This window comes from Geotrypetes seraphini, chromosome 7 (assembly GCF_902459505.1).
Source record: "Geotrypetes seraphini chromosome 7, aGeoSer1.1, whole genome shotgun sequence".
Taxonomy (NCBI): domain Eukaryota; kingdom Metazoa; phylum Chordata; class Amphibia; order Gymnophiona; family Dermophiidae; genus Geotrypetes; species Geotrypetes seraphini.
Genome location: NC_047090.1, coordinates 146,434,265 through 146,457,691, shown reverse-complemented (window position 1 = coordinate 146,457,691; position 23,427 = coordinate 146,434,265). Strand labels below are relative to the sequence as shown.

At 44.7% G+C, this 23,427-nt stretch overlaps 1 protein-coding gene across 9 annotated transcripts in view; it reads left to right on the top strand.

Moving 5' to 3' along the window:
- Positions 1-23,427, top strand: part of C7H14orf39 (chromosome 7 C14orf39 homolog) — a 264,000-nt gene that overhangs the window by 55,109 nt on the left and 185,464 nt on the right. For 7 of the 9 annotated variants that reach the window (XM_033950799.1, XM_033950797.1, XM_033950795.1 and 4 more), the window contains 3 exons: positions 1,034-1,160; positions 13,849-13,938; positions 16,300-16,487. In XM_033950799.1, the coding sequence (XP_033806690.1) occupies positions 1,034-1,160; positions 13,849-13,938; positions 16,300-16,487 (405 nt within the window). The remainder of the gene's footprint in view (positions 1-1,033; positions 1,161-13,848; positions 13,939-16,299; positions 16,488-23,427) is intronic. The other 2 variants (XM_033950796.1, XM_033950798.1) reach the window with 2 other exon arrangements.

Sequence of the window (23,427 nt, the reverse complement as noted above, 5' to 3'; positions counted from 1 at the left end):
TGTAAATCCACGGAGGGTCTTACCTTTGATAATCTTCATTCTGTAAATCCACGGAGGAGTCAGTATGGCCCGCCATCTGTCTACTCTGATTCTTCTGTGTTGCCTGCATCTTTGATCTCAAGTGTTTCTCCTTTCAGGCCTGAGTATCTTTCAACCAGCAGATGGGCCCTGTGGAAGCATTCTACATATGTGAGTACATATCTTTGCTGCTGGCATTGTTTCAGTTAGTGCTCATTGCACACAGCAGGTTGGTTCCTATTTCAGCCATGTTTTGCCTGTTTTTCATATTGCTCGTTTCTTATCTATTGCAGAGCTGAACAGAATAATGTTGCAGGGAAGTTTCTCATACCTTCTTTGTATGTTTGCTTTATTTCAGAGATGCTCATTTGCTTTTGGACTTAACTATAGGGGGCTCTGTATTCCTCAGCTAAGTGGGAGAAGCAGAGAAAAAAAGTGTGGTTTTCTGTAAGACCTGGTTCATGGGTTGAGTGCAAAGAATGGCCACCCGGATGGTCTCGGGACTCAAGGATCTACCATACGAAAAACGGCTTGACAAATTACAGCTATACTCGCTCGAGGAGCGCAGAGAGAGGGGGGACATGATCGAGACGTTCAAGTATCTTACGGGCCGCATCGAGGCGGAGGAAGATATCTTCTTTTTCAAGGGTCCCACGACAACAAGAGGGCATCTGTTGAAAATCAGGGGCGGGAAACTACGAGGTGACACCAGGAAATTCTTTTTCATTGAAAGAGTGGTTGATCGCTGGAATAGTCTTCCACTACAGGTGATTGAGGCCAGCAGCGTGCCTGATTTTAAGGCCAAATGGGATCAGCACATGGGATCTATTCACAGGGCAAAGGTAGGGGAGGGACATTAAGGTGGGCAGACTAGATGGGCCATGGGCCCTTATCTGCCGTCTATTTCTATGTTTCTATGTTTCTATGAGATAAAACACCTATCATACTGACTCCTCTATGGATTTAGAATGAAGATATCAAAGGTAAGAACCTAATTTTCCATTTCTTTTTTTAGTGTATACAGCAAATGTAGTGGAAGTAAAACAGCAAATACATGGGTTACAAGAAAATATTAATAAGAGCGATCATGATATTTTATGTTTGCGGAAGCATAGCAAGTATAGCAAAGATAACCATAGTGTGTAAGTATGGATGTTCAAATGTAATTATTTTCTAATTACTTTTAATTAAATATATCAGAATGTAATGTAATTTATTTCTTATATACCGCTACATCCAGTTTGTTCCTATATATAATTTTGTATGCCAGCTTCTGAAAGGAAGGAGGAACAATATTGAACGTTTTGTTACCACTCTACTGTTTAATAAATTCAGTGAGGCACAAGAAGGTAAAGTGACTTGTGCAAGAGTACACGTTTTAACTAGTGGTGCAGTGGTTAAAGCTACAGGCTCAGCACCTTGGAGTTATGGGTTCAAACCCACCCTGCTCCTTGTGACCCTGGGCTAGTCACTTAATCCCCCCATTGCCCCAGGTACTTTAGATGGATTGTGAGCCCACCGGGCCAGACAGGAAAAAATGCTTGAGTACCTGAATAAACTCATGTAAATCGTTCTGAGCTCTCCTGAGAGAATGGTATAGAAAATTGAATAAATTAATAATAAATAAGCATTATATTGAACAATGGATAAAAACATAATTAGTACACTAAAAATCAGAAAAATGAAAGAAAACCAAAACAACTATACCAACCAAAAAATGTGGAGATGAAGCGCTTATTTAGCAATAAAAATGGGATCACAACAACTAATCAATTAAAATCCAGCATGGTCATATTGTGGCAAGGAACATGTCTTCATCAGGTATAAAAAAACAAGTAGAAATCAATAAAAAATTACAAAATAATAATAAACTTTATCCCAGGACAAGCAGGCAGCATATTCTCACTGATACGTGATGTCACCACGGAGCCCCCGGTATGGACACTTCAAGAGCTTGGAAAAGCTCTTGATGCGCGTGTGCCTTCCCGCCCGACGTAGGCGTGCTGTCCCTCAGTTTCTTCGTTTCCACTGAGCTAAGCTGTCGCATTTCAATGGTTGTTGAAAATTTTTTCATTCGCTGCCTTCCCACTGTCGCGTTTTACTGAATTTTTGTCAGTTTTCTTCTTTTATTTCTTTTTTAAGTTCTTTCTAGTGTTAAAAAAAAAATCTTTCACTTGATTTTTTTCTTCCCGTTGTCAGTTTGGCCTTGTGAGGCCTTATGGATCACCATTTTCTTTTTTCCCCTTTACATGGTTCTTGTCCTGGGCTGATTTTTCCTGCCCAATCTTCCTTCACACGGTTATTTTGTGGTGGAACTTGTCTTCACCGACATCCTCCGGTGATTTTAGCAATCTTGGGATCTCGACCTTGTCAGTTTTTTCTTCCCTTGCTTTTTTCTTCTTCAGCGCATGTTCATGTATTTTCTCCAGAAGCAGTTTCCCGTTGAAGCCGCCAGAAATCCAGCACCAGTCAACGCCAGTGATTTGGTACCAGGACTCAGGTGCCAGGAATCTGACACCAGGTGACACCAATGTTCCAGTACCCAGTACGACATTGCTTCCCTGGTCTACACTGCCTGTGATGCTTCTTCTTTGGTAAGTTGGTTTTTTTCTTTAGACTTCAGCTTATCCTATAAGTGACATCATTCAAGCTTGGTCATTGTAGCAGTGAGTCAAGTCCTGCCAACCTTTTGTTTCAGTCCTATCTCTGGCTCCGCTTCAGTGTCGAAGACTGTTTTGATATGGGCATGTTCATCTTGGAAGCATGGAGCGACACCAATGGTACCGATCATGAGACAAAACTATGTTGGGCAGTTGGGTTGAAAATGGACAGAGATGCACTTCAAAGAGATTTGAACCAACTGGAAAAATGGGCGGAAAAGTGTCAGATGAAATTTAATATAGAAAAATGCAAAGTGATGCATCTGGGCAGACAAAACCAAGAACAAGAATATAAAATGTTAGGTGTAACATTGGGCAAGAGCGAACAAGAAAGGGGCCTGGGGGTACTGATAGACAGGACACTGAAGCCGTTGGCTCAATGCGCAGCGGCGGTAAAGAAAGCAAACAGGATGTTGAGCATGATAAAGAAGGACATCACGAGTAGATCGGCGGGCATCGTAATGCCGCTTTATAGAGCAATGGTCAGACCACACTTGGAATACTGTGTCCAACACTGGTCTCCCTATCTAAAGAAGGATATAACCCTACTGGAGAGGGTGCAGAGATGAGCCACGAAACTAATAAAAGGTGTGGAGAATTTGAGCTACAAAGAACGCCTCAAAAAATTGGGATTGTTCACCCTCCAGAAGAGAAGGCTGCGAGGGGATATGATAGAGACTTTTAAAATACTAAAAGGTTTCGACAAAATAGAGCAAGGAACTTCGTTATTCACATTGTCAATAGTGACTCGAACAAGAGGTCATGGACTAAAACTGAGGGGCGGCAGACTCAGGACTAATGTCAGGAAGTTCTGCTTCACACAGCGAGTGGTGGACACTTGGAATGCTCTCCCGGAGGAGGTTGTAGCAGAGACCACCATTCTGGGATTCAAGGGCAAGTTGGATGCACACCTTCTTGCAAATCACATTGAGGGATACGGGTGAACAAGGTGTCCATTAGGGATCACCTAGCTTGACCTCCGCGTGTGCGGATCACCGGACAAGATGGACCTGGGGTCTGATCCGGTGAAGGCATTTCTTATGTTCTATTCTACAGCCACACTTATGGTATTAGTCATTGACCAAGGGTACCAGTGTTCTGTTCTTCCTGCTCTGGAACAACACCATTGGTACCGGTCAGAGACCATGGGTACCAGTGTTTTTTCTTTCTCCTTCGGGTGGGGCACCGATGGTACCGGTCATAGGTCCTGGATGCCGGTGCTTTTTTCTTTCTACTCCATGACAACATCATTGGTACCGGTCATGGATCAACGGTACCGGTGTTTTTTTTCTCTCTGCTTGGTAATGAAATCATTGGTACCAGTCAGAGGGACCAAGGGTACCAGTGTCTTTTTTTCTATCTCCTTGGCCATGCCACCACGGGTACCGGTTATGGACCAATGGTGTGGTGCTTTTTTGTCTCTACTTGAGACTTGACACCATCGGTACCGGGTCATGGATCATCGGTACCGGTGTCCTTTCCCGTCTGCTCCGGTGGTACTGTGTGCCTTCATTCCGGCTTTTTTCATCTCGGGAGTGTTGACCCTTGGTTACCGGTGTTTTATCCAGTGGTACCGGTTCTTCCTTTTAAACAGTGTTCTCTTTCATGCCCATGATTTATATCGACTTCAGTATGTTTTCACTGTTCCTGTGGGTGATGTAAACGTTTCTAATGGGTGTCGATCTCCCTGCTCGACGTCGACTTTTCTATCGACGCCATGTTATTGTCAGATCGATGTCACAGTTCATACCGACATCCAGGTCGAGATCAACATGTTCAATTGTTTGGATTCTCAGTCCTATCGACACCATCTCCTCTAGTGCTGCCTGATTCAATTTTTTGCTTCCGGGGACGTTTTCACGTGAGTCTTCTCTGCTTTTCTTGACTCGTATCCCATGACACCAGTTGTCCGGTGTCAGTGTTGTACTGATGGTCTTGGTTTTGCTTGGTTGAAAGGCTTGGGGTGTCTTTTGGATCTATGCCCCCATCTCTCTCTGAAGTGGTGGGTGCTTCATCACATGTGCTTTTTTCCCCTAAATGGAGTTCACACAGCCTTCATATTTGCATGACGTTATTTTTTTACAGATCCATTAGCAAATTTTCTGTAACTGCATTCCTTTGGGAGTTGACTTTGTACAATCATTTCTTTTCCTATGGAATGTCTTTTCCTTCCTTGTACTTATCTCAAGGATCCTTTACTTCCCTTCCTTGATCTCTGTGGGGTCTTTTTTGACATGTCCTTTGAAGTGGTTAAAATGTGTCATTGTTTCCCCCCTGGTGGAGTTCATCCTCACGGTTAGAGTGTGAGCTTCTGTCTTTCAGGGCACAATGGACAAGGCTGGGGACCGGTTAGCCAAATGGGCTTCCTGGAATCCTTTCCTGCCTCAATGTACACATTCCATGTAGCCGCTTTTCAATTTTAGTACCTGTTTTTGCAGATCTGTTTTTTACGGATCTGGTCGGCATCTGAGTGTCTCTTTTTATCATTACTCAACAGCACTGGTTATTGCATAAGTCTGCTTTGGGGAAGTGTTGCTGGGGCTGTGCTGGAACATGTTTCCTCTACATTATGGACCGTATCTGTGTAGCAGTCTTTACTTTCATGACGGCTGTCTTATCAGTTTTCATATACTCCTACGAGCCTAGGCTCTCTGAGTTCTCTTCATGTGGAGGCTTTATCCATTTCATCTTTTCATCCTGCTCTCAGACTCTGTGTACTTTTGAGAGTCTATGTGGGATCTTACACAGTCCTTCCTATTTTTCTCATGCTACTTCTCCTTGAAGGGTTCTCTTCGGTTACTGGTCTTTCTTTTAATTGTCAAGGCCACTGGATGATGGTGTTTTTTCTGGATCTCAGACATCATGGCTCTGTTTCCTATTTATCCAGGCAACGGCTACAGGCTCCAATTCATACAGCTTTTGACCTATGTTTTTCAACCGTTCTCCCTTCCAGGTTTAGGTTTTTTCCTCCCATATTGTGCAACACTGAAGGCATCAGCGCAATGCGCCCCGGCCTCAAGGAAAGCAAACAGAATGTTGGGTATCATTAAGAAGGGTATCACAACCAGGACGAAAGAAGTCATCATGCCGCTGTATCGTGCAATGGTGCGGCCACATCTGGAGTACTGCGTCCAGTACTGGTCACCATACCTCAAGAAAGACATGGCGGTACTTGAGGGAGTACAAAGAAGAGCAACTAGACTGATAAAGGGAATGGAAAATCTCCCATATACTGAAAGATTGAAGCAGTTGGGACTTTTCTCCCTGGAAAAGCGGAGACTTAGAGGAGACATGATAGAAACCTTCAAGATCCTGAAGGGCATAGAAAAAGTAGACAGGGGCAGATTTTTCAAATTAAGGGGTGCCACAAGTACAAGGGGGCACTTGGAGAAATTGAAAGGGGACAGGTTTAGAACAAACGCTAGGAAGTTCTTTTTCACTCAGAGGGTGGTGGATACATGGAACGCGCTTCCAGAGGCTGTTGTAGGCAACAAAACATTAAATGGTTTCAAAGAAGGTTTGGACAGATTCCTTGAAGAAAAAGGGATTGAGGGGTATAGATAGGTATAGACCATTGCTCAGGCAATGGGCCTTATGGGCCACCGCGGGAGCGGACCGCTGAGCAGGATGGACCTAGGGTCTGCCTCAGCGGAGGCAACTTCTTATGTTCTTATATTATTCAGGAGGTATCTGATTGTGCTGGTCACATCTATTCGATTACAGGGCCTTCTTGTTTTTTCCATTTTTGAGCATCCGGTTTTTTACCCGGTTGTTTTTTTTTCTGAGAGATGGTTCTGCCATTTGTTCTCACTCATCTCATTTTCTTTAGCTTTTTCTTTTCCGTACCCGTTTTTCATGTCTATGTTTCTTTGGGATACTTCTTGACTCCACTCTTCTGAGTGTGTTTTATTTTTTCAGATTGTTTTCAATCTTACACATGTTGTTTTCTTTTCAGCAACAGGCATTTTCATGTTCCTGTTATGCCACGGATCAGACTACATTCTTGTACCCCTCAGTGGTCTTTTGTTTTCCACTGGTACCAGGCGAGGGCTTAACTCTCAACGCTTGTATATCTTTGATTTCCTCTAGTCTCTACGAGGTTCTTTTCTATTTGTTACCTCCTTGCATGGTCTTTATGCTTGCTGCATCTAATTTCTGCCTGGGGGTGCATATGGGCATTCTACGGCCTCAGGGTCTTTTGACTGACAGGCATCGAATTTTTCCCTTTTTTTCCTAATTTTTTCTAATGATATTTTTAGGACCTCATGATTTATATAATCTACTCTGTACTCAACATCTCCCTCATTGCCCAGTCAATTCAGGGGTTTCCCACTACATGTAATTGAGCAAGGACTCTAGGGCTCTCTCCTGTTATGTCAGGAGAACCTGTTTTTGTGCCCTTGGAGACGATTGGCCATCTGCTCTTGGGGAGCTGAATTTTCTAGCAGCCATTTTCAGCAGGATTCTTTAATCCTGTTATTCCAGCATTTTTTTTCATCTAACGGTTATTTTTCTCCTGGATTGGACGGGCATATTTCTATATGCATTCCCTTCGCTTCTTCTCCTGTTGAGCTTTTTCATCAAGCTCACGAGAGCTATTACCTCCATGATGCATGGTGACCTAGTCACCATGAGTTCTCCCTTCTTCGTCCACTCAAATTTTGGGAGCCTTTTCTTCTCATTTTCCTGCTCGGTTCACTCCGACTCAGGAATCTTTGATTTCTTCCAATATTCATTTGTTTTTTCTTTGGGCTGCATCCGTTTCATTTACGTCTTTCTCAGCCCATTTATTGATTTCTGCCAGGACACCAGCCGCTCATCCTTGTTGATATCACAAGTGGTTTTGTTTTCTTTCTTGGTGTCTTTTTCTCTACATATTTCCACTTTCCTAACCGGTGATATTTTTTCTTTGTTCGATTCTAGTCTCGACTCTATGGTTCTCAGACTTCTTTTTAATGCTATTGCATTTTCTTCCCTTGATTTGTCAAGGAACAATCTCTTTCTGATTTCTTCTCTAGTTCCCAGGCTCATGACAGGGGTTTTTTCATGTGTGTCACCACACCTCATTCCTTTTTCTGTCGTCTGGACTATTCCTGTGGTTCTTTCCTGGTTGTTGATGCAACCATTTGTAACAATTGCGTCAGCTCCACTTGAATTTATTACCTGGAAAATGTTTTTTTTTCCTTCTATCTCTCACCTCTTCCAGGAGTATCGGTGAGTTTGATGCACTGCTAGCAGTTTCATCCTTATCAGTCTTTCATCAAGCCAAGATGATTCTGTGTTCATGACCACAGTGTCTTCTACTCTTTTCTTTTCGCTCAGTCAGTTCTTCAGTTCTTCAGTTCTTCAGTCAGTCTGTGTTGTTTCATGCACCTCATTTTTTCCTACGAGGATCCTGGCTTTATATGTTTTGTCCTATAGGCGTTTTTTTTTTTGTCTTGCTTGTTACGCAGGTCGGAGCTGCAGTGATTTTATTCCAAATTTTTCTTTTAATTCAACTCAGTTTGGATATCCTATATTCATGGGAACAATTTTCACTTGGCTCGGTCTTCTTTACTTAGACTGGCCTGGCACGGGGATATTGTATCCTGGACCCTAAGTTCGAGTTTTGGCAGCTTTTGTTGTTTTTTCCTTATAGTTATACTGAGGAATTCTGTACAGCTGCCTCCTGGTCCTCAGTTCATTCCTTCACTTATCACTATTGTCTGGTTTGTTTTCTCCAGACGAGATGGGCACTTCGGCCTTTATGTTTTCCAGTTGTATTTCTTTGGCTAACTCTCCCACAATCCCATCTCTGTTAGCTTGGATGTCACCCATCAGTGAGAATATGCTGCCTGCTTGTCCTGGGATAAAGCACAGTTACTTACCGTAACAGATCCAGGGACAGCAGGCAGATATTCTCACAACCCACCCACCTCCCCGGGTTGGCTTCTTAGCTGGCTTATCTTAACTGAGGGACTGCGCGCCTACGTTGGGCGGGAAGGCACTCACGCATACGTGGTGCGGGCGTCAAAAGCTTTTTCAAGCTTTTGAAGTGTCCGTACCGGGGGCTCCGTGGTGACATCACCCATCAGTGAGAATATCTGCCTGCTGTCCCTGGATAACACCTGTTACGGTAAGTAACTGTGCTTTACTCTTATATACCGCCCTACCATAAGTTCTGAGCGGTTGACATAAAAGAGCACTGGACATTTAATGATACATAGAAACAATTTAAAAACCCATCAATTTACATAAGAATGAACGCTATACATTTAGCAATGCATACAAACAGTTAAAAAGTTAATCAAATTTCACTTTTTTCAAATAATTTAGTTTTTAATACCTTCCTAAAAGAATACCTGAGTCCTAAAGCAAAAATATCAACGGATACAATCACCATCAAACCCAAATCAGGGCAGTTTGTTTGTTCTTAGTCATACACTGATTCCAGAAGATGATCTAATACTCACTAAAACTGAGTCAAACAATAACAGGGAGAAACATTAATCAACAGTGCTTGAAGGGAAATGTTAACATACAAAAACATCAAATATTCCACAAACAAAATGCCTTCAAATATATATCAAATAAAGGAATGTATAAATAATTAGGATATAATTGGTTTAGCTCAGGACAAACAGGCTGCATATTGTCACATGCAGGCAATGTCATCCAAGGAACCCTGCATGGACTGTCTAAAAGTGAGCTGTCACTTAGAATTCAAAGACTGTCCGTATCCCACGTACGCGGGTGCCTTCCCGCCCACTGCCAGCTCACAGGACCATCATTTGTTTTCCGCGGAGTGGAGAAGCCATCTTTTAGTTTTCCCTTTACACTCCTTTCGACATTTATCGTATGCATTTTTAACATATGTATTTTATATGTGTTTATTTTCTGCATGTATTAGTTGTATATATTTTTGCCTTCCCATATTACATTTACTTTCTATTTTTTTTTATTCGCAAGTATTATTGAAAGGATTGTTTTCAGATTTTGGCCTACTAGCCATCTCCTCCTCACTGTGTGTTGTCGGTTTTTCTCTCAGGGTCGTTACCCTGCTGATAATTACCTAGAACAAGCAGGCAGCATATTCTCACATGTAGCTTTACACATGTGGGTGACGTCATCCACGGAGCCCCGGTACAGACAGCTTTAAAAGTGTATAGCCACTTTAAGATTTTAAGAAAGTTTGCTGAATTTCCCGCACCACGCATGTGCGAGTGCCTTCCCACCCGACACCAGTTTGTGGCTTCTCAGTTCTTAGTTTTCCATGGAGATAAGAAGTCGAGTTATTGAACATTGTTCAGATTTTTTCGTGTTTGCCTTCTCGCTCGCGTTTTTTCCTTTACTGTTGTTCTCTTTTTGTAAAAATAAAGAAGTTATTGTTTGAGCCTTTTTCCTTTCAGGTTTTATTTTCTTTTTTCCTCACAACCTTTGCCTGTTGAGGCTATATATTTTACTTAGTTATTGAGTTACTTTGGCTGAGGCAGTTTTTCTGTCGATGTCACAGCTGTTATCCGGCTTCAAGAAATGCTGCAGGTGTCAAAGGCCAATTTCTCTCACTGACCCTCACAGCTGATGCTTGCAGTGCGTTGTCCCGGAGCAATGGGTGGAGTCTTGCACTCGGTGTTCTACCCTGTAGAAATGCTCTATTAAGAACCGAAAACTTCAACAGGAAAAGTTGTTTGGGACTCGCATGGATACCGAGAACATTTTTTAACCTTCGACATGGAAGGCATCAATGTTGGCATCGGGTGACATCGCTTTTTTCGGTAAGCCAGCAATGAAGCTGCCAGCTTCCCAACATGCATCGCAGGTCACTCTTACATTTAGTCCCTTGATGTCAACTAAGCGAAGGCCTCCCTTCCGGCTCGCCTCACTTACATCGAGGTGTGCATCCTCATCCAGGTCACCTTCTCCGAGGCGAGCCGCAGCACTGATGGTACCAGCAGATAAGCCAGAGGTACCAGTGCCAGTGCTTTCTAAGCTAAGACCTTTCTTATGGCTCCCCCCCTCATCAAGGGGTGCCTGATCTTTGAGGTCACCCGCCTCGAGGCGAGCCAGGGGTACCACTGGTACCGGTAATTAAACAACTACCGTATTTTCACGCAAATAACGCGCACCCGTGTATAACGCGCACACGGGTATAGCGCGCAGAAACCACAATATTATGTATAAAAACTTTTGTATACCGCGCTCACGGGTATAACGCGCATGCTGCCCGACTGTCCTTTCGCCCGCCCCGACTCTCCTCTGGCCACCCCGACTCTCCTTTCGCCCGCCCCGACTCTCCTCTGGCCACCCCGACTCTCCTTTCGCCCGCCCTGACTCTCCTCTGGCCACCCCGACTCTCCTTTCGCCCTCCCCGACTCTCCTTGCGCTGTCCCGACTCTCCGTTTACCCGCCCTGCCCTGCCCCCCCCCGGCAGGACCACTCGCACCCCCACCCCGAAGGACCGCCGACTCCCCGACAATATCGGGCCAGAAGGGAGCCCAAACCCTCCTGGCCACGGCGACCCCCTACCCCCACCCCGCCCGACGCCCGATTCACCCCCCCCAGCAGGACCGCTCGCACCCCCACCCCGAACGACCGCTCGCACGCGCTCCCACCCGCACCCGCGATCGGAGCAAGAGGGAGCCCAAGCCCTCTTGCCCGGCCGACTCCCCGGGGGGTGGTCGGAGGTTCTTGGGGGGGGCGGTCGTTGGAGGGAGGGAGGGGGGTTTGCGTCGAGGGCAGGAGGGCCTGGGATCCCTCCTGCCCGTAATGTAGTGCGGGGTGGGGGTAGGGGGTCGCCGTGGCCAGGAGGGTTTGGGCTCCCTCCTGGCCCGATATTGTCGGGGAGTCGGCCGGGCAAGAGGGCTTGGGCTCCCTCTTGCTCCGATCACGGGTGCGGGTGGGAGCGCGTGCGAGCGGTCGTTCGGGGTGGGGGTGCGAGCGGTCCTGCTGGGAGGGGGTGAATCGGGCGTCGGGCGGGGTGGGAACTATATAGAAAAACTTTTGTATACCGCGCTCACGCGTATAACGCGCGAGGGGTATGCGCGGTAGGTAAAAACGCGTATAACGCGCGCATTATATGCGTGAAAATACGGTAGTACAGGCACTTTCTTTCCGAGAAAAGCTCAATGCGCTTTTCCAGCAAGAGTTGGGTAATGCTTTTCAGCTTCTAACCCCGACATAGACTTTCATGGTACCAGCCCAGCCTGAGCACACGAACACCAGATCCAGTGATACCAATACTGGCTCTCCGGAACGGAATTGCCATGGCCATTGCTCCCCTCGATGTTTGACGTCTCGATATTGACATCGCAAGTCCAGCTCTTCATTGAGACATCATCACTTTTCTTCTCGTCGATCAAAGTCTACTCATTGATCAAGTGCTTCAAAGAGGAAGAGAGGTTCCCATCATATGTTGTCTTCATCTGCAGATCGGACCCGAAGTCGGCGTAAGCATCGAACCTCTAGACCAGACATGTTTTACATGGTCTAAGTCACAACGTCCAAGTTCCGTCGATCCTGGGCTGTATAACTTTCGGTTATACATGCTTTATGACTAAATCTAAGCCGGCCCATGTCCCGCCCAACTCCCGCCCTCAACACTCCTCTCAAAATGCCCCGTTTAGCTTTGGTCGTTCAGCGGCACTATGAAGGCCTAGGTCGTTTAGAAATACATCCAAAACCCGTTTTTAGTATTGGCACTTGGACGTATTTGGGAAATGTTTGTCCAAGTGCCGACTTAGGCCAGTTTTTAGACGTTTTTCTCTTTCGATTATGAGCTCCATGGCTTTTAAGAAGGCCCTTGAAGTGATCTAAGTTATTTCTTCTCTAACAAGAGCGGGCAAAGTATTCCAAAGTTGGGGGGGCAACTATGGAAAAAATATCTTTGACGCTTGGTGCCAGTTACTCGCAATGAGAGAATGGTAAGTAGTTTACGGTCTGAAGGTCTGAGAAAGCAGGTCGGCTTGTACGGAATGAAGTATTTTTTGAAAAATTGGGGAGATTTAATCTGAAGTATTTTGAAGGTTAATAATGCAATTTTATCTGAAATCCTATTTTTTATTGGTAACCAATGTGCCTTATGTAACAGAGGAGTAACATGATCATATTTTTTGGATTTTGTTGTAAGTTTAATGATGGCATTTTGAATTATTTGTAGGCGTTTGAATTCTTTTTGAATGATTTCTTTTTGAGTGGTTCCAGTGAGAAGGCTATTGCAGTAATCTAATTTTGCTATGACTAATGAGTGGACCAGAATATTCAGGGATTTGGGTTCTAAGAATTTGGAAATTGAGTGGATCATCCGATGTTTGAAAAAGCATGATTTGACGACAGTACTGCGATGATCATGAAATGATAGTTTTGTGCCGAATGTTACCCCCTAGGATTTTTAGTGAAGAAACAACGTCCAGAGGTAATTTGTCCAAAAGGATTGGGGCACTTAACGATATTCCTTCTTTCCAGGAGAAGATCATGGTTTTTGTTTTAGAAGTGTTTAAACGCCTAGGATACTGTTCCCTCTAAGCTGATCTTGAGTCCACCATTGCTGCCAATGGTGATGATTTTGGGAGGATAGTGCTTCAATATTGTGTTTTCAATTGCTAGTGAGAGGTATGTTTCTAGCAGAGCTGCCTGTCCCTCACTGTTGAAAAAGTGATAGTGAAACAGCACCACCTACTGGCAGGACTTTAGGTGGAGACTGCTCCCAAGCAGCTTAGAGGGAATAGTGCTTGAGGACCAAATTTAGCAGCTGACATTTCATTAGATCAGGAACACCCACAGTGTGACACATCAGTGCTCTTAATATCTTTCATCATAAACCTCCCCCAAGGAAATGTTTTCAAAATTCCATTCTAGTGATTTATAAATAATATTAAAATACAAAGGGCTACTTTTACTAAGGTGCGCTATTATTTTTATCGCACTCTACACGCTAACGCCTCCATAAAGCTTGCGTTAGTATTTTTCGTGTAGCGCGGGGTTAGCGAGCTAAAAACGCTAGCTCACCTTAGTTAAAGGAGCCCTAAACTTCTTTCAGATGTTATCTTTTCCATTATATCTACCTTGTGTTCCTTTAAATGTAATAATAAGTTTAATGTATATTAATATGTTTTGTAAATATTTTTCCCAAGTAGTTGTTAATGCCAAAAATTATTTTTCTTTGGACATATTAACATATTTTATAATGTTTTAGCTGGAAGCCAACTTATATAGTTTTTAATAACCATGAAGCATATTTAGAGTGTCAACTCCAAAATTACCGAGAGGCTACTGAAAGAGATAAGTAAGTATGACAATATCAGATCTTTTTTATTATTACATATTAGAATTTAAAAATACATTCATTGTTTTGACTAAAATAAAATCAATATTTTGTAGCTGTCATCCAATAAAATAAGAAATTCATTTGGAGAGCTATGAGAAAACACACTATGGTAGGGTTATCATATGGTTCCAGAAAAAAAGAGGACAGATTGAGACATCCAGGTTTTACTTCCATGGAAGTAAAACCCAGATGCCTCAGTCTGCCTCCTTTTTCTGGAACCGGGAGCCTTTTACTAAAGCCTAGAACACACTAATGGAATTAGTGCTTGCTAAGAAGCCTATTTCATATCTAGAAACATAGGCCCAGATTTACTAAAAGGTAGCATGTTGGCCGATTACTGGCCAATTTGGAATAGCGATTGATTCACTACCTTTTTTGCATGCAAATGATTTGCACAGAGGTGCAAAAACTCCCAACCAAAACCAAACACTTGGCTATTTTGCATGGAGTTTTACTAATTTGCATGGGAGGATCGGATTAGGTAGGAGATTGATCGGGCAGCAGTTTAGTGAATTGGTTCGGGGTCAGGGAACGATCACAAAACGGGTCAGGATCCAAAGGTTTAGTGAATCTACGCCATAGAAACATGGTAGCAGGTAAAGGCCAAATGGACCATCCAGTCTACCCATCCACAACATCCACTATCTCCTCCTCTCCCTAAGAGATCCCATTTGCCTGTCTAGTGCTTTCTTGACTTCAGACATAGTCTGTCTCTACCACCTCTAGTGGGAGACTATTCAACGCATCTACCACTCTTTCTGTAAAAGCGAATTGCCTTAGATTACTCCTGAGTCTATCACCTCTTAACTTGTGAATTCTATTGTAATCTGTTTTGTTCATCATTTGTGTTATTCATCATTTATTGTTGTTTGAATATTGAATCATTGGCAGTGCTTCCAATTCATACCATTAGGAGAAGTGCACTAAAATTGTCAACGATCGACTTTATAGTTTTATCTCTCTATGTGCTCTTTTTTTATTGTTTTATTATTAAATTTTAGTGTATAACTAAAAACTTATCTGATCTTGGTTGAAACTGTCAGTTTTGGGATTGTTTTCCTCTGACATGTATATAGGTTATTAATTAGATCAGTGTCTTATTTTAGTTCACTTCTCCGAATGGACCACTTGGAAGCGCTGCCGATAATTCAGCTTTCAAGCAAATTATCATGGACTAGTTTTTTAGCCAGTTACATTAACGGGTGCTAGCAGCCCTTCTTCCTTACTTTTACCTCCCCCCCTGTCCAGCAGCACCCCTTCCCTGCTCCCCTTTTACCTCCCCCTGCCAAGTAGTACCCCTTCTCCCTTACCTGCTTCCCCTGTCCATCTGCTAGCCAGGGCAGTCTCGGGGCTTTTGCCAGGCCGGCCTGCCTCGCATTATCGAAGTGGGCCGGCCTAGCAAATGGCCCGCAGCTGCTTGATGAAACCGCAGCTGCTTGTGCTGCTGGTCTGGCCTCAGGCTGGGGAAACGCCACATGTCCTTGTCTGTGCGCCGTTCATCGAGGCGCAGGCTGGCTGAGGTGTGAGAGGGGGGAAGCCATTGGTGCATATGCACATGAGAATGGAGGCTGATAGAGAAACTGCCACAGGGTCCTAGTGCGCATGCGGCGTCACGGAATCACAGAGGCAGGGATCACGGCGTTTGAAGTGCGCATGCGCACTTAGGGTTTTATTATGATAGGTTAGACTTATAAGTATTTTTCAATAGAAAAGTGCTGAATTTCATTAGGGATTACTCTTTGGACTAAATGGATGTTAAGTATTAGTATGACCTTAAGCAAGCAGGCCAATAGTAAGCAACTGGATTGTTTCTATGTAAGGCATGTTTACTGGCAAAGTGTTGTATATTACTTTAATGGATCCAAAAGGTGTCCCCAACTCAGTGGTACAATCAGATACACAGTCTTTTGTAGATTGTAAGTATTTCTTTTGACATTAAGGGACATAAAGCAAATAAGTTTTACACTTTGATCTCCTCTTTTAAATACTGTCAATGTGTGTGGGTTCAGCAATATTGAATGACCTGGATATTTGACTGTTGAGTCTTAATGTAGATGGGTGATAAGATGGATGGGTGATAGCTAGATTGGTTATCCTTAGATTTTTTTTTTTTGGGTGGGGGGGGGGCGGAAAATTTCAAAAGGAGGGAATTAGTTCACTTGCTTTAGGAAAAAAGCATAGTAGAGAAAATTTGAATGTTGTCACTCTTGATGATGCTTTGTATTGTTCAATAATTTTGTATTCTATAAAGTGTGTTATCAGTGTTTTGTGACAATAAAGACATTTACACAAAAATATTGCCATGTTTTGTTTTCACAGAAAAATATATGAGGAGCATATAAATCAGTATAAGGAGATCTTACAGCAACATCAAGCACTATACACAGAATCTGTGCTTGCAAAGGCATACTATATGAAGAAAGCTGAGCTTGATGATATTCAGAATAGAATTCTGAAGTGTAGTGAACAACTTAAATGGAAAGAAGCTGCACTGATAGATCTGCAAGGTACCAACATTGTGTTAGTTTTTGTTATACTATTTCTTGTACAATCCCACTCTATTCCTGGACAAGTGCTCGTGTTTATTTTTCCTTATCACTATTTTTATGCTCTTTGCATCTTCGTGCTGCAGAGGTCCCCCACAGTGACAGCTCTGGTTAAGAGAGATTGCAGACTTTAAGGGTAAAGTCTGCTTATCGCAGGACAAGCAGGCAGGTATTCTTACATATGGGTGACGTCATCGACGGAGCCCGGATGCGGAAGCCTCACAAGCAGACTTGCTTGAAGAAACTCGAAGTTTTGAGTTGCCCGCACCGCGCATGCGCGAGTGCCTTCCTGCCCAGCGCAGGGCACGTCTCTTCAGTTCTCAGTTTTCCGCAGAGCCGAGAAGTCCGTCTTTGACTCTCTGCGTTTAACTTCGTTACTTTGTGCCTTCTCTGAACCGCAGTTTGTATATTTTTCCTCACGAATCGCTGTTCTTATTTTATTTCTTTCATTTTCAGTTGGTTTTTTTTTAAAATTTTTCCTCTTCTGTCCGTTTCCCGGGACAGCCTCTCGGCCGCAGCCCGAGGGCTTTGATTTTGCAGCGGCTATTTTTACTTCTATGTCCCGGCCTGTCCTGGGCTTCAAGAAGTGTAGCAAGTGCCAGCGTACGATTTCTCTTACGGACCCACACCGTCGCTGCCTCAAGTGCCTTGGACTGAAACATCATCCGAAGTCGTGCCTTCGCTGTGCTACGCTTCAACCTCGAGCCTTCAACTGTCGTTGTATTTTGGTGGACAAGCTCTTCCAGATGGATTCTTCTTCTGATCCCTCGACTTCAAAGACGACCTCGGCCTCGACTCCTACGAGGTTCCTCCTGCTTCTGCTTCCACCTCGAGCCTCATCAGATCTTCGACATTTGCAGCGGCTCTTTCTTAAACGACATCTGCTGTATCTTCCCCTGTTTCCTCAGGTCAGATAACTCAGCAGACAGTTCCAGCGGTAGTGATTAAAGTGCCTAAGACTTCCAAGTCGAAGCACAATCACACTACCTCGAGGGAACCTCCAGCCAAAGCAGGTGGTCTGGTTTCAGACGCGGATCCATCCATGCCGGCTTCTTTCCAGACCATGTTTTCTCAACCTGTCAGAGACATTTTAGAGGCTTCTAGAAAGCCTACCACTAGACAATGGTATCATCAAAAATGGACTAGATTTTCTACATGGTGTTTTTCTCATGATAAAGAGCCTCAACATTCCTCCCTATCTTCTGTTTTGGATTACCTTTTGCACTTATCCACTTCTGGTCTCAAATCTATATTGATTTGAGTCCATCTCAGTGCAATTGCTACTTTCCATCAGCATATTGAAGGGAAACCCCTCTCTGCTCATCTGGTGGTTTCCAGATTCATGAATGGACCTTTCAATGTCAAACCTCCTCTCAAACCGCCTCCTGTGGTTTGGGACCTCAATGTTGTTTTTGCTCAATTGATGAAGCCTCCATTTGAACCAATGTCTACGGCTCATCTAAAGTTTCTCACTTGGAAAGTGGTGTTTCTCATAGCCCTCACTTCTGCTCGACGAGTCAGTGAGCTGCAAGCTTTAGTTGCTGATCCACCATTCACAGTGTTCCATCATGACAAGGTGGTTCTTCGTACTCATCCTAAATTCCTCCCGAAAGTGGTCTCGGAATTTCATCTTAACCAATCCATTGTTCTTCCAGTGTTCTTTCCAAAGCCTCATTCTCATCCTGGAGAAGTTGCACTTTATACTCTGGACTGTAAACGTGCTTTGGCCTTCTATTTGGAACCATTTCCCTCATTGCTTAGTAGTTTCCTTTCCTGAAGTTGAAAGTTGTCGCTATGGTTCTCTTTCTTACCTCAACCTTGAACTTGATCATGTTATGATCGCTGCTTCTCAACAGTCCCACTACCTCTACTTCCTTTGCAGGTCCCCTTAACCCATTTAGGATTAGATCCAGAGTGGCATTTCCTCTCGTTGGTTCTCTAACAAGCTGCTCCATGAAACAATCTTGTATAACCTCCAGGAATTCTTGGAAGCGCATTTTGAGCTTCCAAGACTCCAGTCTATCCCGGGGTGGTTGAAGTCTCCCATAATTACCATGTTACCGCTTTTGCATTCTCGCTTCATCTCGGCTTTCATTTCTTCATCGATATCTCCGGTTTGCCCGGGGATAGTATAGGCCCATCTTTATTTCAGGCCCTTTCCTTCCTGGTATTTTAACCCATAGCAATTCCAGCTTGTTGGTCGTCTCTGCTGTGTCCATTTTTGTCGATTGTATGCTTTCTTTTATGTATAGGGCTAGTCCACCTCCTTTCTGTCTTGACCTGTCCTGGCGATAGAGCTTATACCCCAGCAGTGCCGTATCTCATTTGTTTTCTTCAATCCACCATGTTTCAGAGACTCCAATGAAGTCTATGTCCTCTGCATTGGCCATGGCTTCTAATTCCCCCATTTTGTTTCTTAGGCTCCTTGCATTGTATATATGCAATTTAGATCCTGGTATTTTCTTGTCTTCATTTCCTTTCCCAGTGCTTTGGTCTTTAGTTTCTTCTCTTTTGTTACAATCCTTCTAACCTCCTCTTCTAGGTTAGTCGACTCCTGTAATTTGTCCATTGTTTCTTCCCAGCCTTTTTTCCCCTCGGTATCTTCACGGGATACCTTCTTCCGAATCATCAACGCTTGGTCGACTGTTGGCTTTCCCCTTCTTCTTAGTTTAAAGCCTGTTCTATTCCTCTCCTGACGTTGTTTGCTAGAAGTCTTGTTCCCGCTGCGGTCAGATGCAGTCCATCTCTCCTGTATAGCTTGCTCTTGCCCCAGAACGTTGTCCAGTTCCTCACAAAGTGGAATCCTTCTTCCTCACACCATCTCCTCATCCACGCATTTATTGATTGTAGTTCCTCCTGCCTTTTCACATCTGCCCTCGGTACTGGTAGGATCTATGAGAACGCTATCTTCTGGGTCCTCATCTTCAACTTCCTTCCCAGAATCTTGAACTGTTCTATCACCGTGCTTCTTCTGTAGTCTCTCCTGCTGACATCGTTCGTCCCGATGTGGATCATTACTGTGGTCTCTTCCGTTTCCGCTCCTTCCAGGATCTTTCCAATTTTGTCCATGATGTCTTTGGCTCTCGCTCCTGGGAGGCAGGTCACCAGTCGATCCTCTCTCCCTCCTGCTATGTGGCTGTCCACCTGCCTCAGGATCGAGTCTCCCACTAGGATCGCTGACTTTCCCTTCTTTAGGTTTTGATTCAGTCTCAGGTCAATGTCCTCGGTGTGCTTCGCTGCTTTTTCTCCTGGGCATCGACTAGCCATTTTCTCCCCCTCGTGCGATGTTCCTCTGTGGGTGTCTTCTATGAGGTCTTCTTGTTCTCCCTTCCATGTTGGTGTGGGTGTAACTTCATCGTTCATCTGAAGTTTGTTTTCTTCCACTCTCCTCCTGTAGGCTTCCTCAATAAATTTCTCGAGTTCCCTGACCTCCTCCTCAATGTGTCTCTCATTCATGATGTCTATAGCTGTCCTGATTGGGTCCTCTGTAGTGTGAAGTCGTTCTAGCTCCTGTATATTGTCCTCTAGTCGTTTTACTTCCTTCTTCAAGCTTTCCAGCTCCTGGCACCGATCGCATACATATGACTGTCTCCCCGAGGGGAGGTAGTCATACATATGACAGTCTGTACAGAACACTGGAAAGCTCATTGTCTGGTTTCCCTCTGCTTCCATTGTCGTTCTCTCTCTCTCTCTCTCTTTCTCTGCCTGCTGCTGGTGTCCTCTCTCTTTCTCTCTCTCTCTGCCTGCTGCTGGTGTCCTCTCTCTTTCTCTCTCTCTCTGCCTGCTGCTGGTGTCCTCTCTCTCTCTCTCTCTCTGCCTGTTTGCTGTCCTTCCCTGGTGTCCTTGGGTGTAGTGACTTGGCCCTTCTTGAGGCCCTTCGCAAAGGCGCTCTCGCTAAAGCTAGCGCCTTTGCCACTTGCCGAACAGCCGCGCACCGTTGGTTCCTTCCCCTTTAAGGGGGAGCTTCGAGTCTGCTTCGGATGATGTCAGGGAGTGGGCAGAGCTACCTCTCGCCTCAGCCTCTCACCCTCTGCCTTCTTTCTGCTCCTTCGTGCCTTCTTCAGTGGATTTTCTCCTCTCTCCCTCCTCTGCCTGACTTCACCTGCCTGCCCCAAACTCAGGCAAGCTGGCAAGCTGGATCTTCTGAAGCTGTGTAGCGTTGGCGCCTCCCCTTTTAAGGGGGAGCTTCGATTCTGCTTCGGGTGATGTCAGGGAGTGGGCGGAGCTAACTCTCGCCTCAGCCCTTCACTCTCTGCCCTCTCTCTGCTCCCTCGTGCCTTCTTCGGTGGATTTTCTCCTCTCTCCCTCCTCTGCCCGACTTCACCTGCCTTCCCCGAACTCTGGCAAGCTGGATCTTCTGAAGCTGTGCAGCATTGACTCCTCCCCTTTTAAGACGAGAACCCATCCTTCCAGAATCTATGCCACAGTACCTCCTGGAAGAAAGGGTAAGACCATGGACAAGTTTGACGGTCACCTTTATCAGATCCATGTTGGCCTCTAGAGTCCTCAACTACAATTTTATCTTCACTACTTATTTTAAGTTCCTGATTGATCATCTTCCAGATTTTATAAAAAACCTGGATCAACGTAGACATGTGGAGTTTCTTGAGTTCACTGCTACCTTGGTGCAACTCCGGTTAGATCTTCTCCAGTCATCTTATGATGCCTTTGAACTTTCTTCCAGGGTCACTGCTTTTTCAGTAGCGATGGGCCACTTGGCCTGGCTTCGCACCATTGATATGGACCCCAATCTTCAGGACCGTCTGGCTAATATTCCTTGTGAGGGCAATTACCTCTTTGATGAATCCATAGAGGCCACCACCAAGGTGTTGTCTGAACATGAAAAATCTTTTGCTTCAATTGTTAGACCAAAGCCAAAGCCAGCTCCTGCAAAAACTTTTTGACCTCTTCCATCCTTCCAGAGGTGTTATCCTCCAAGGGCGGCTCCTTACACTCGAGCACCCCCAAGAAACAACAGCAGCAGAAGCAACAGAAACCTCAGCCTTCTGCTGCACCTAAGGCTGCGCAGCCTTTTTGACTGTCTCAAACACAGCATAACCTCCATTGTTCTGCCTCTGTCCTCCCTTCCCCCCATAGGATGTCGTCTACATCATTTTTACCATTGATGGGAGACAATTACATCCGACCTCTGTGTGCTGTCAATAATCAGGGAAGAATACTCTCTTCATTTCACTCAGGTTCCACCAGAGCTTCCTCCAAGAGAGTATCCTTCCAATCCATCCCAGACCGCCCTTCTTCAGGAAGCTAAAGCTCTGCTTCATCGCCGTGCCATCGAGGAAATTCCATTGGAACAGCAGAGCAGGGGTTTTACTCCTCTTACTTCCTAGTTCCGAAGAAGACAGGCGATCTGCGACCCATTTTGGATCTCAGGGCTCTCAAACAAATTTTTAGTCAAAGAAAAGTTTCGCATGCTGTCCCTGGCATCCCTCTATCCCCTTCTAGATCAGAACGATTAGTTATGTTCTTTAGCTCTCAAGGACGCTTACACTCACATTCCCATTCACACGGCCTCCCATCAACACCTCAGATTTCTGGTGGGGAATCTGCATTATCAATACAGAGTGCTACCCTTCAGCCTGGCATCATCTCACAGAGTGTTCACCAAGTGCCTAGTGATGGTAGCAGCAGCTCTCGGGAATCATGGTCTTCAGGTGTTTCTCTAAGTAGACGACTGGCTCATCAAAGATTCAACATCTCAGGAGGTTATTGTAGCGACCCAATGGACTATGTAGTTCCTTCAAAGCTTGGGATTCAAAATCAACTTTCCCAAATCCCAACTTCAGCCCTCTCAGAATCTACAGTTCATTGGGGCTGATCTGGACATTATCCAACTCAGAGCATTCCTTCTTCTACAACGTCTGGATGATCTTCTTCAGCTCTGTCACAAAGTGCCTTCCCGCTCTTCACTTTCAGCAAGACACATGATGGTACTACTAGATCACATGGCCTCCACAGTTCACGTGACTCCTTTTGCCAGACTCCACCTCAGAATTCCTCAGTGGACCCTGGCATCTCAGTGGACGCAGGCTTGGAAAACTACTCTCTCGACACATTACAGTCACTCCTTCGTTGAGACAGTCTCTCTGCTGGTGGATGCTCTCTTCCAATCTCTCCAGAGGTTTGCTGTTTCAGACTCCCCCTTATCAGAAGGTCTTCACTACAGATTCCTCGACCTACGTTTGGGGGGCTCATATCGATGGTCTTCGTACTCAAGGCCATTGGTCCAGCACGGATCGTCAGTGTCATATCAATCTGGAACTCAGAGCGATCTTCAATGCCCTCAAAGCTTTTCAACATGTTCTTCACAACCAGGTAGTCCTCATTTGGACGGCCAACCAAGTCGCCATGTACTATGTCAACAAGCAGGGAGGAACAGGATCTCTCTCTTTGCCAAGAAGCTCTGAAGGTTTGGAATTGGGCAATCCTTCACACCTTCCTGAAAGCTGTCTACATTCAAGGGGAGAAAAATTGCTTGGCAGACAAATTGAGTCGTCGTCTTCAACCTCACGAATGGACACTCAATTCCTCGCCTCTCCATCACATTTTTTCTCAGTGAGGAACTCAGATCTCTTTGCATCTCCTCACAACCAAAAACTGCCTCAATTCTGCTCCAGGATATATTCTCTCATTGCCTCGAGGCAAATGCTTTTCTACTGGAATTGGCCAATCTCTTCCTGTATACATTTCCTCCATTCCCTCTCATTCTCAACTCTTGTCAAGCTCAAGAACGATCATGCCACCATGATTCTGATAGCTCCTCGGTGGCCAAGACAACCTTGGTATTCCCTTTTACTTCAACTCAGCAGCAGGAAGCCATACCTTCTACCAGTTTTTCTGTCTCTGCTTACACAGAGTCAAGGATCTCTACTTCATCCCAACC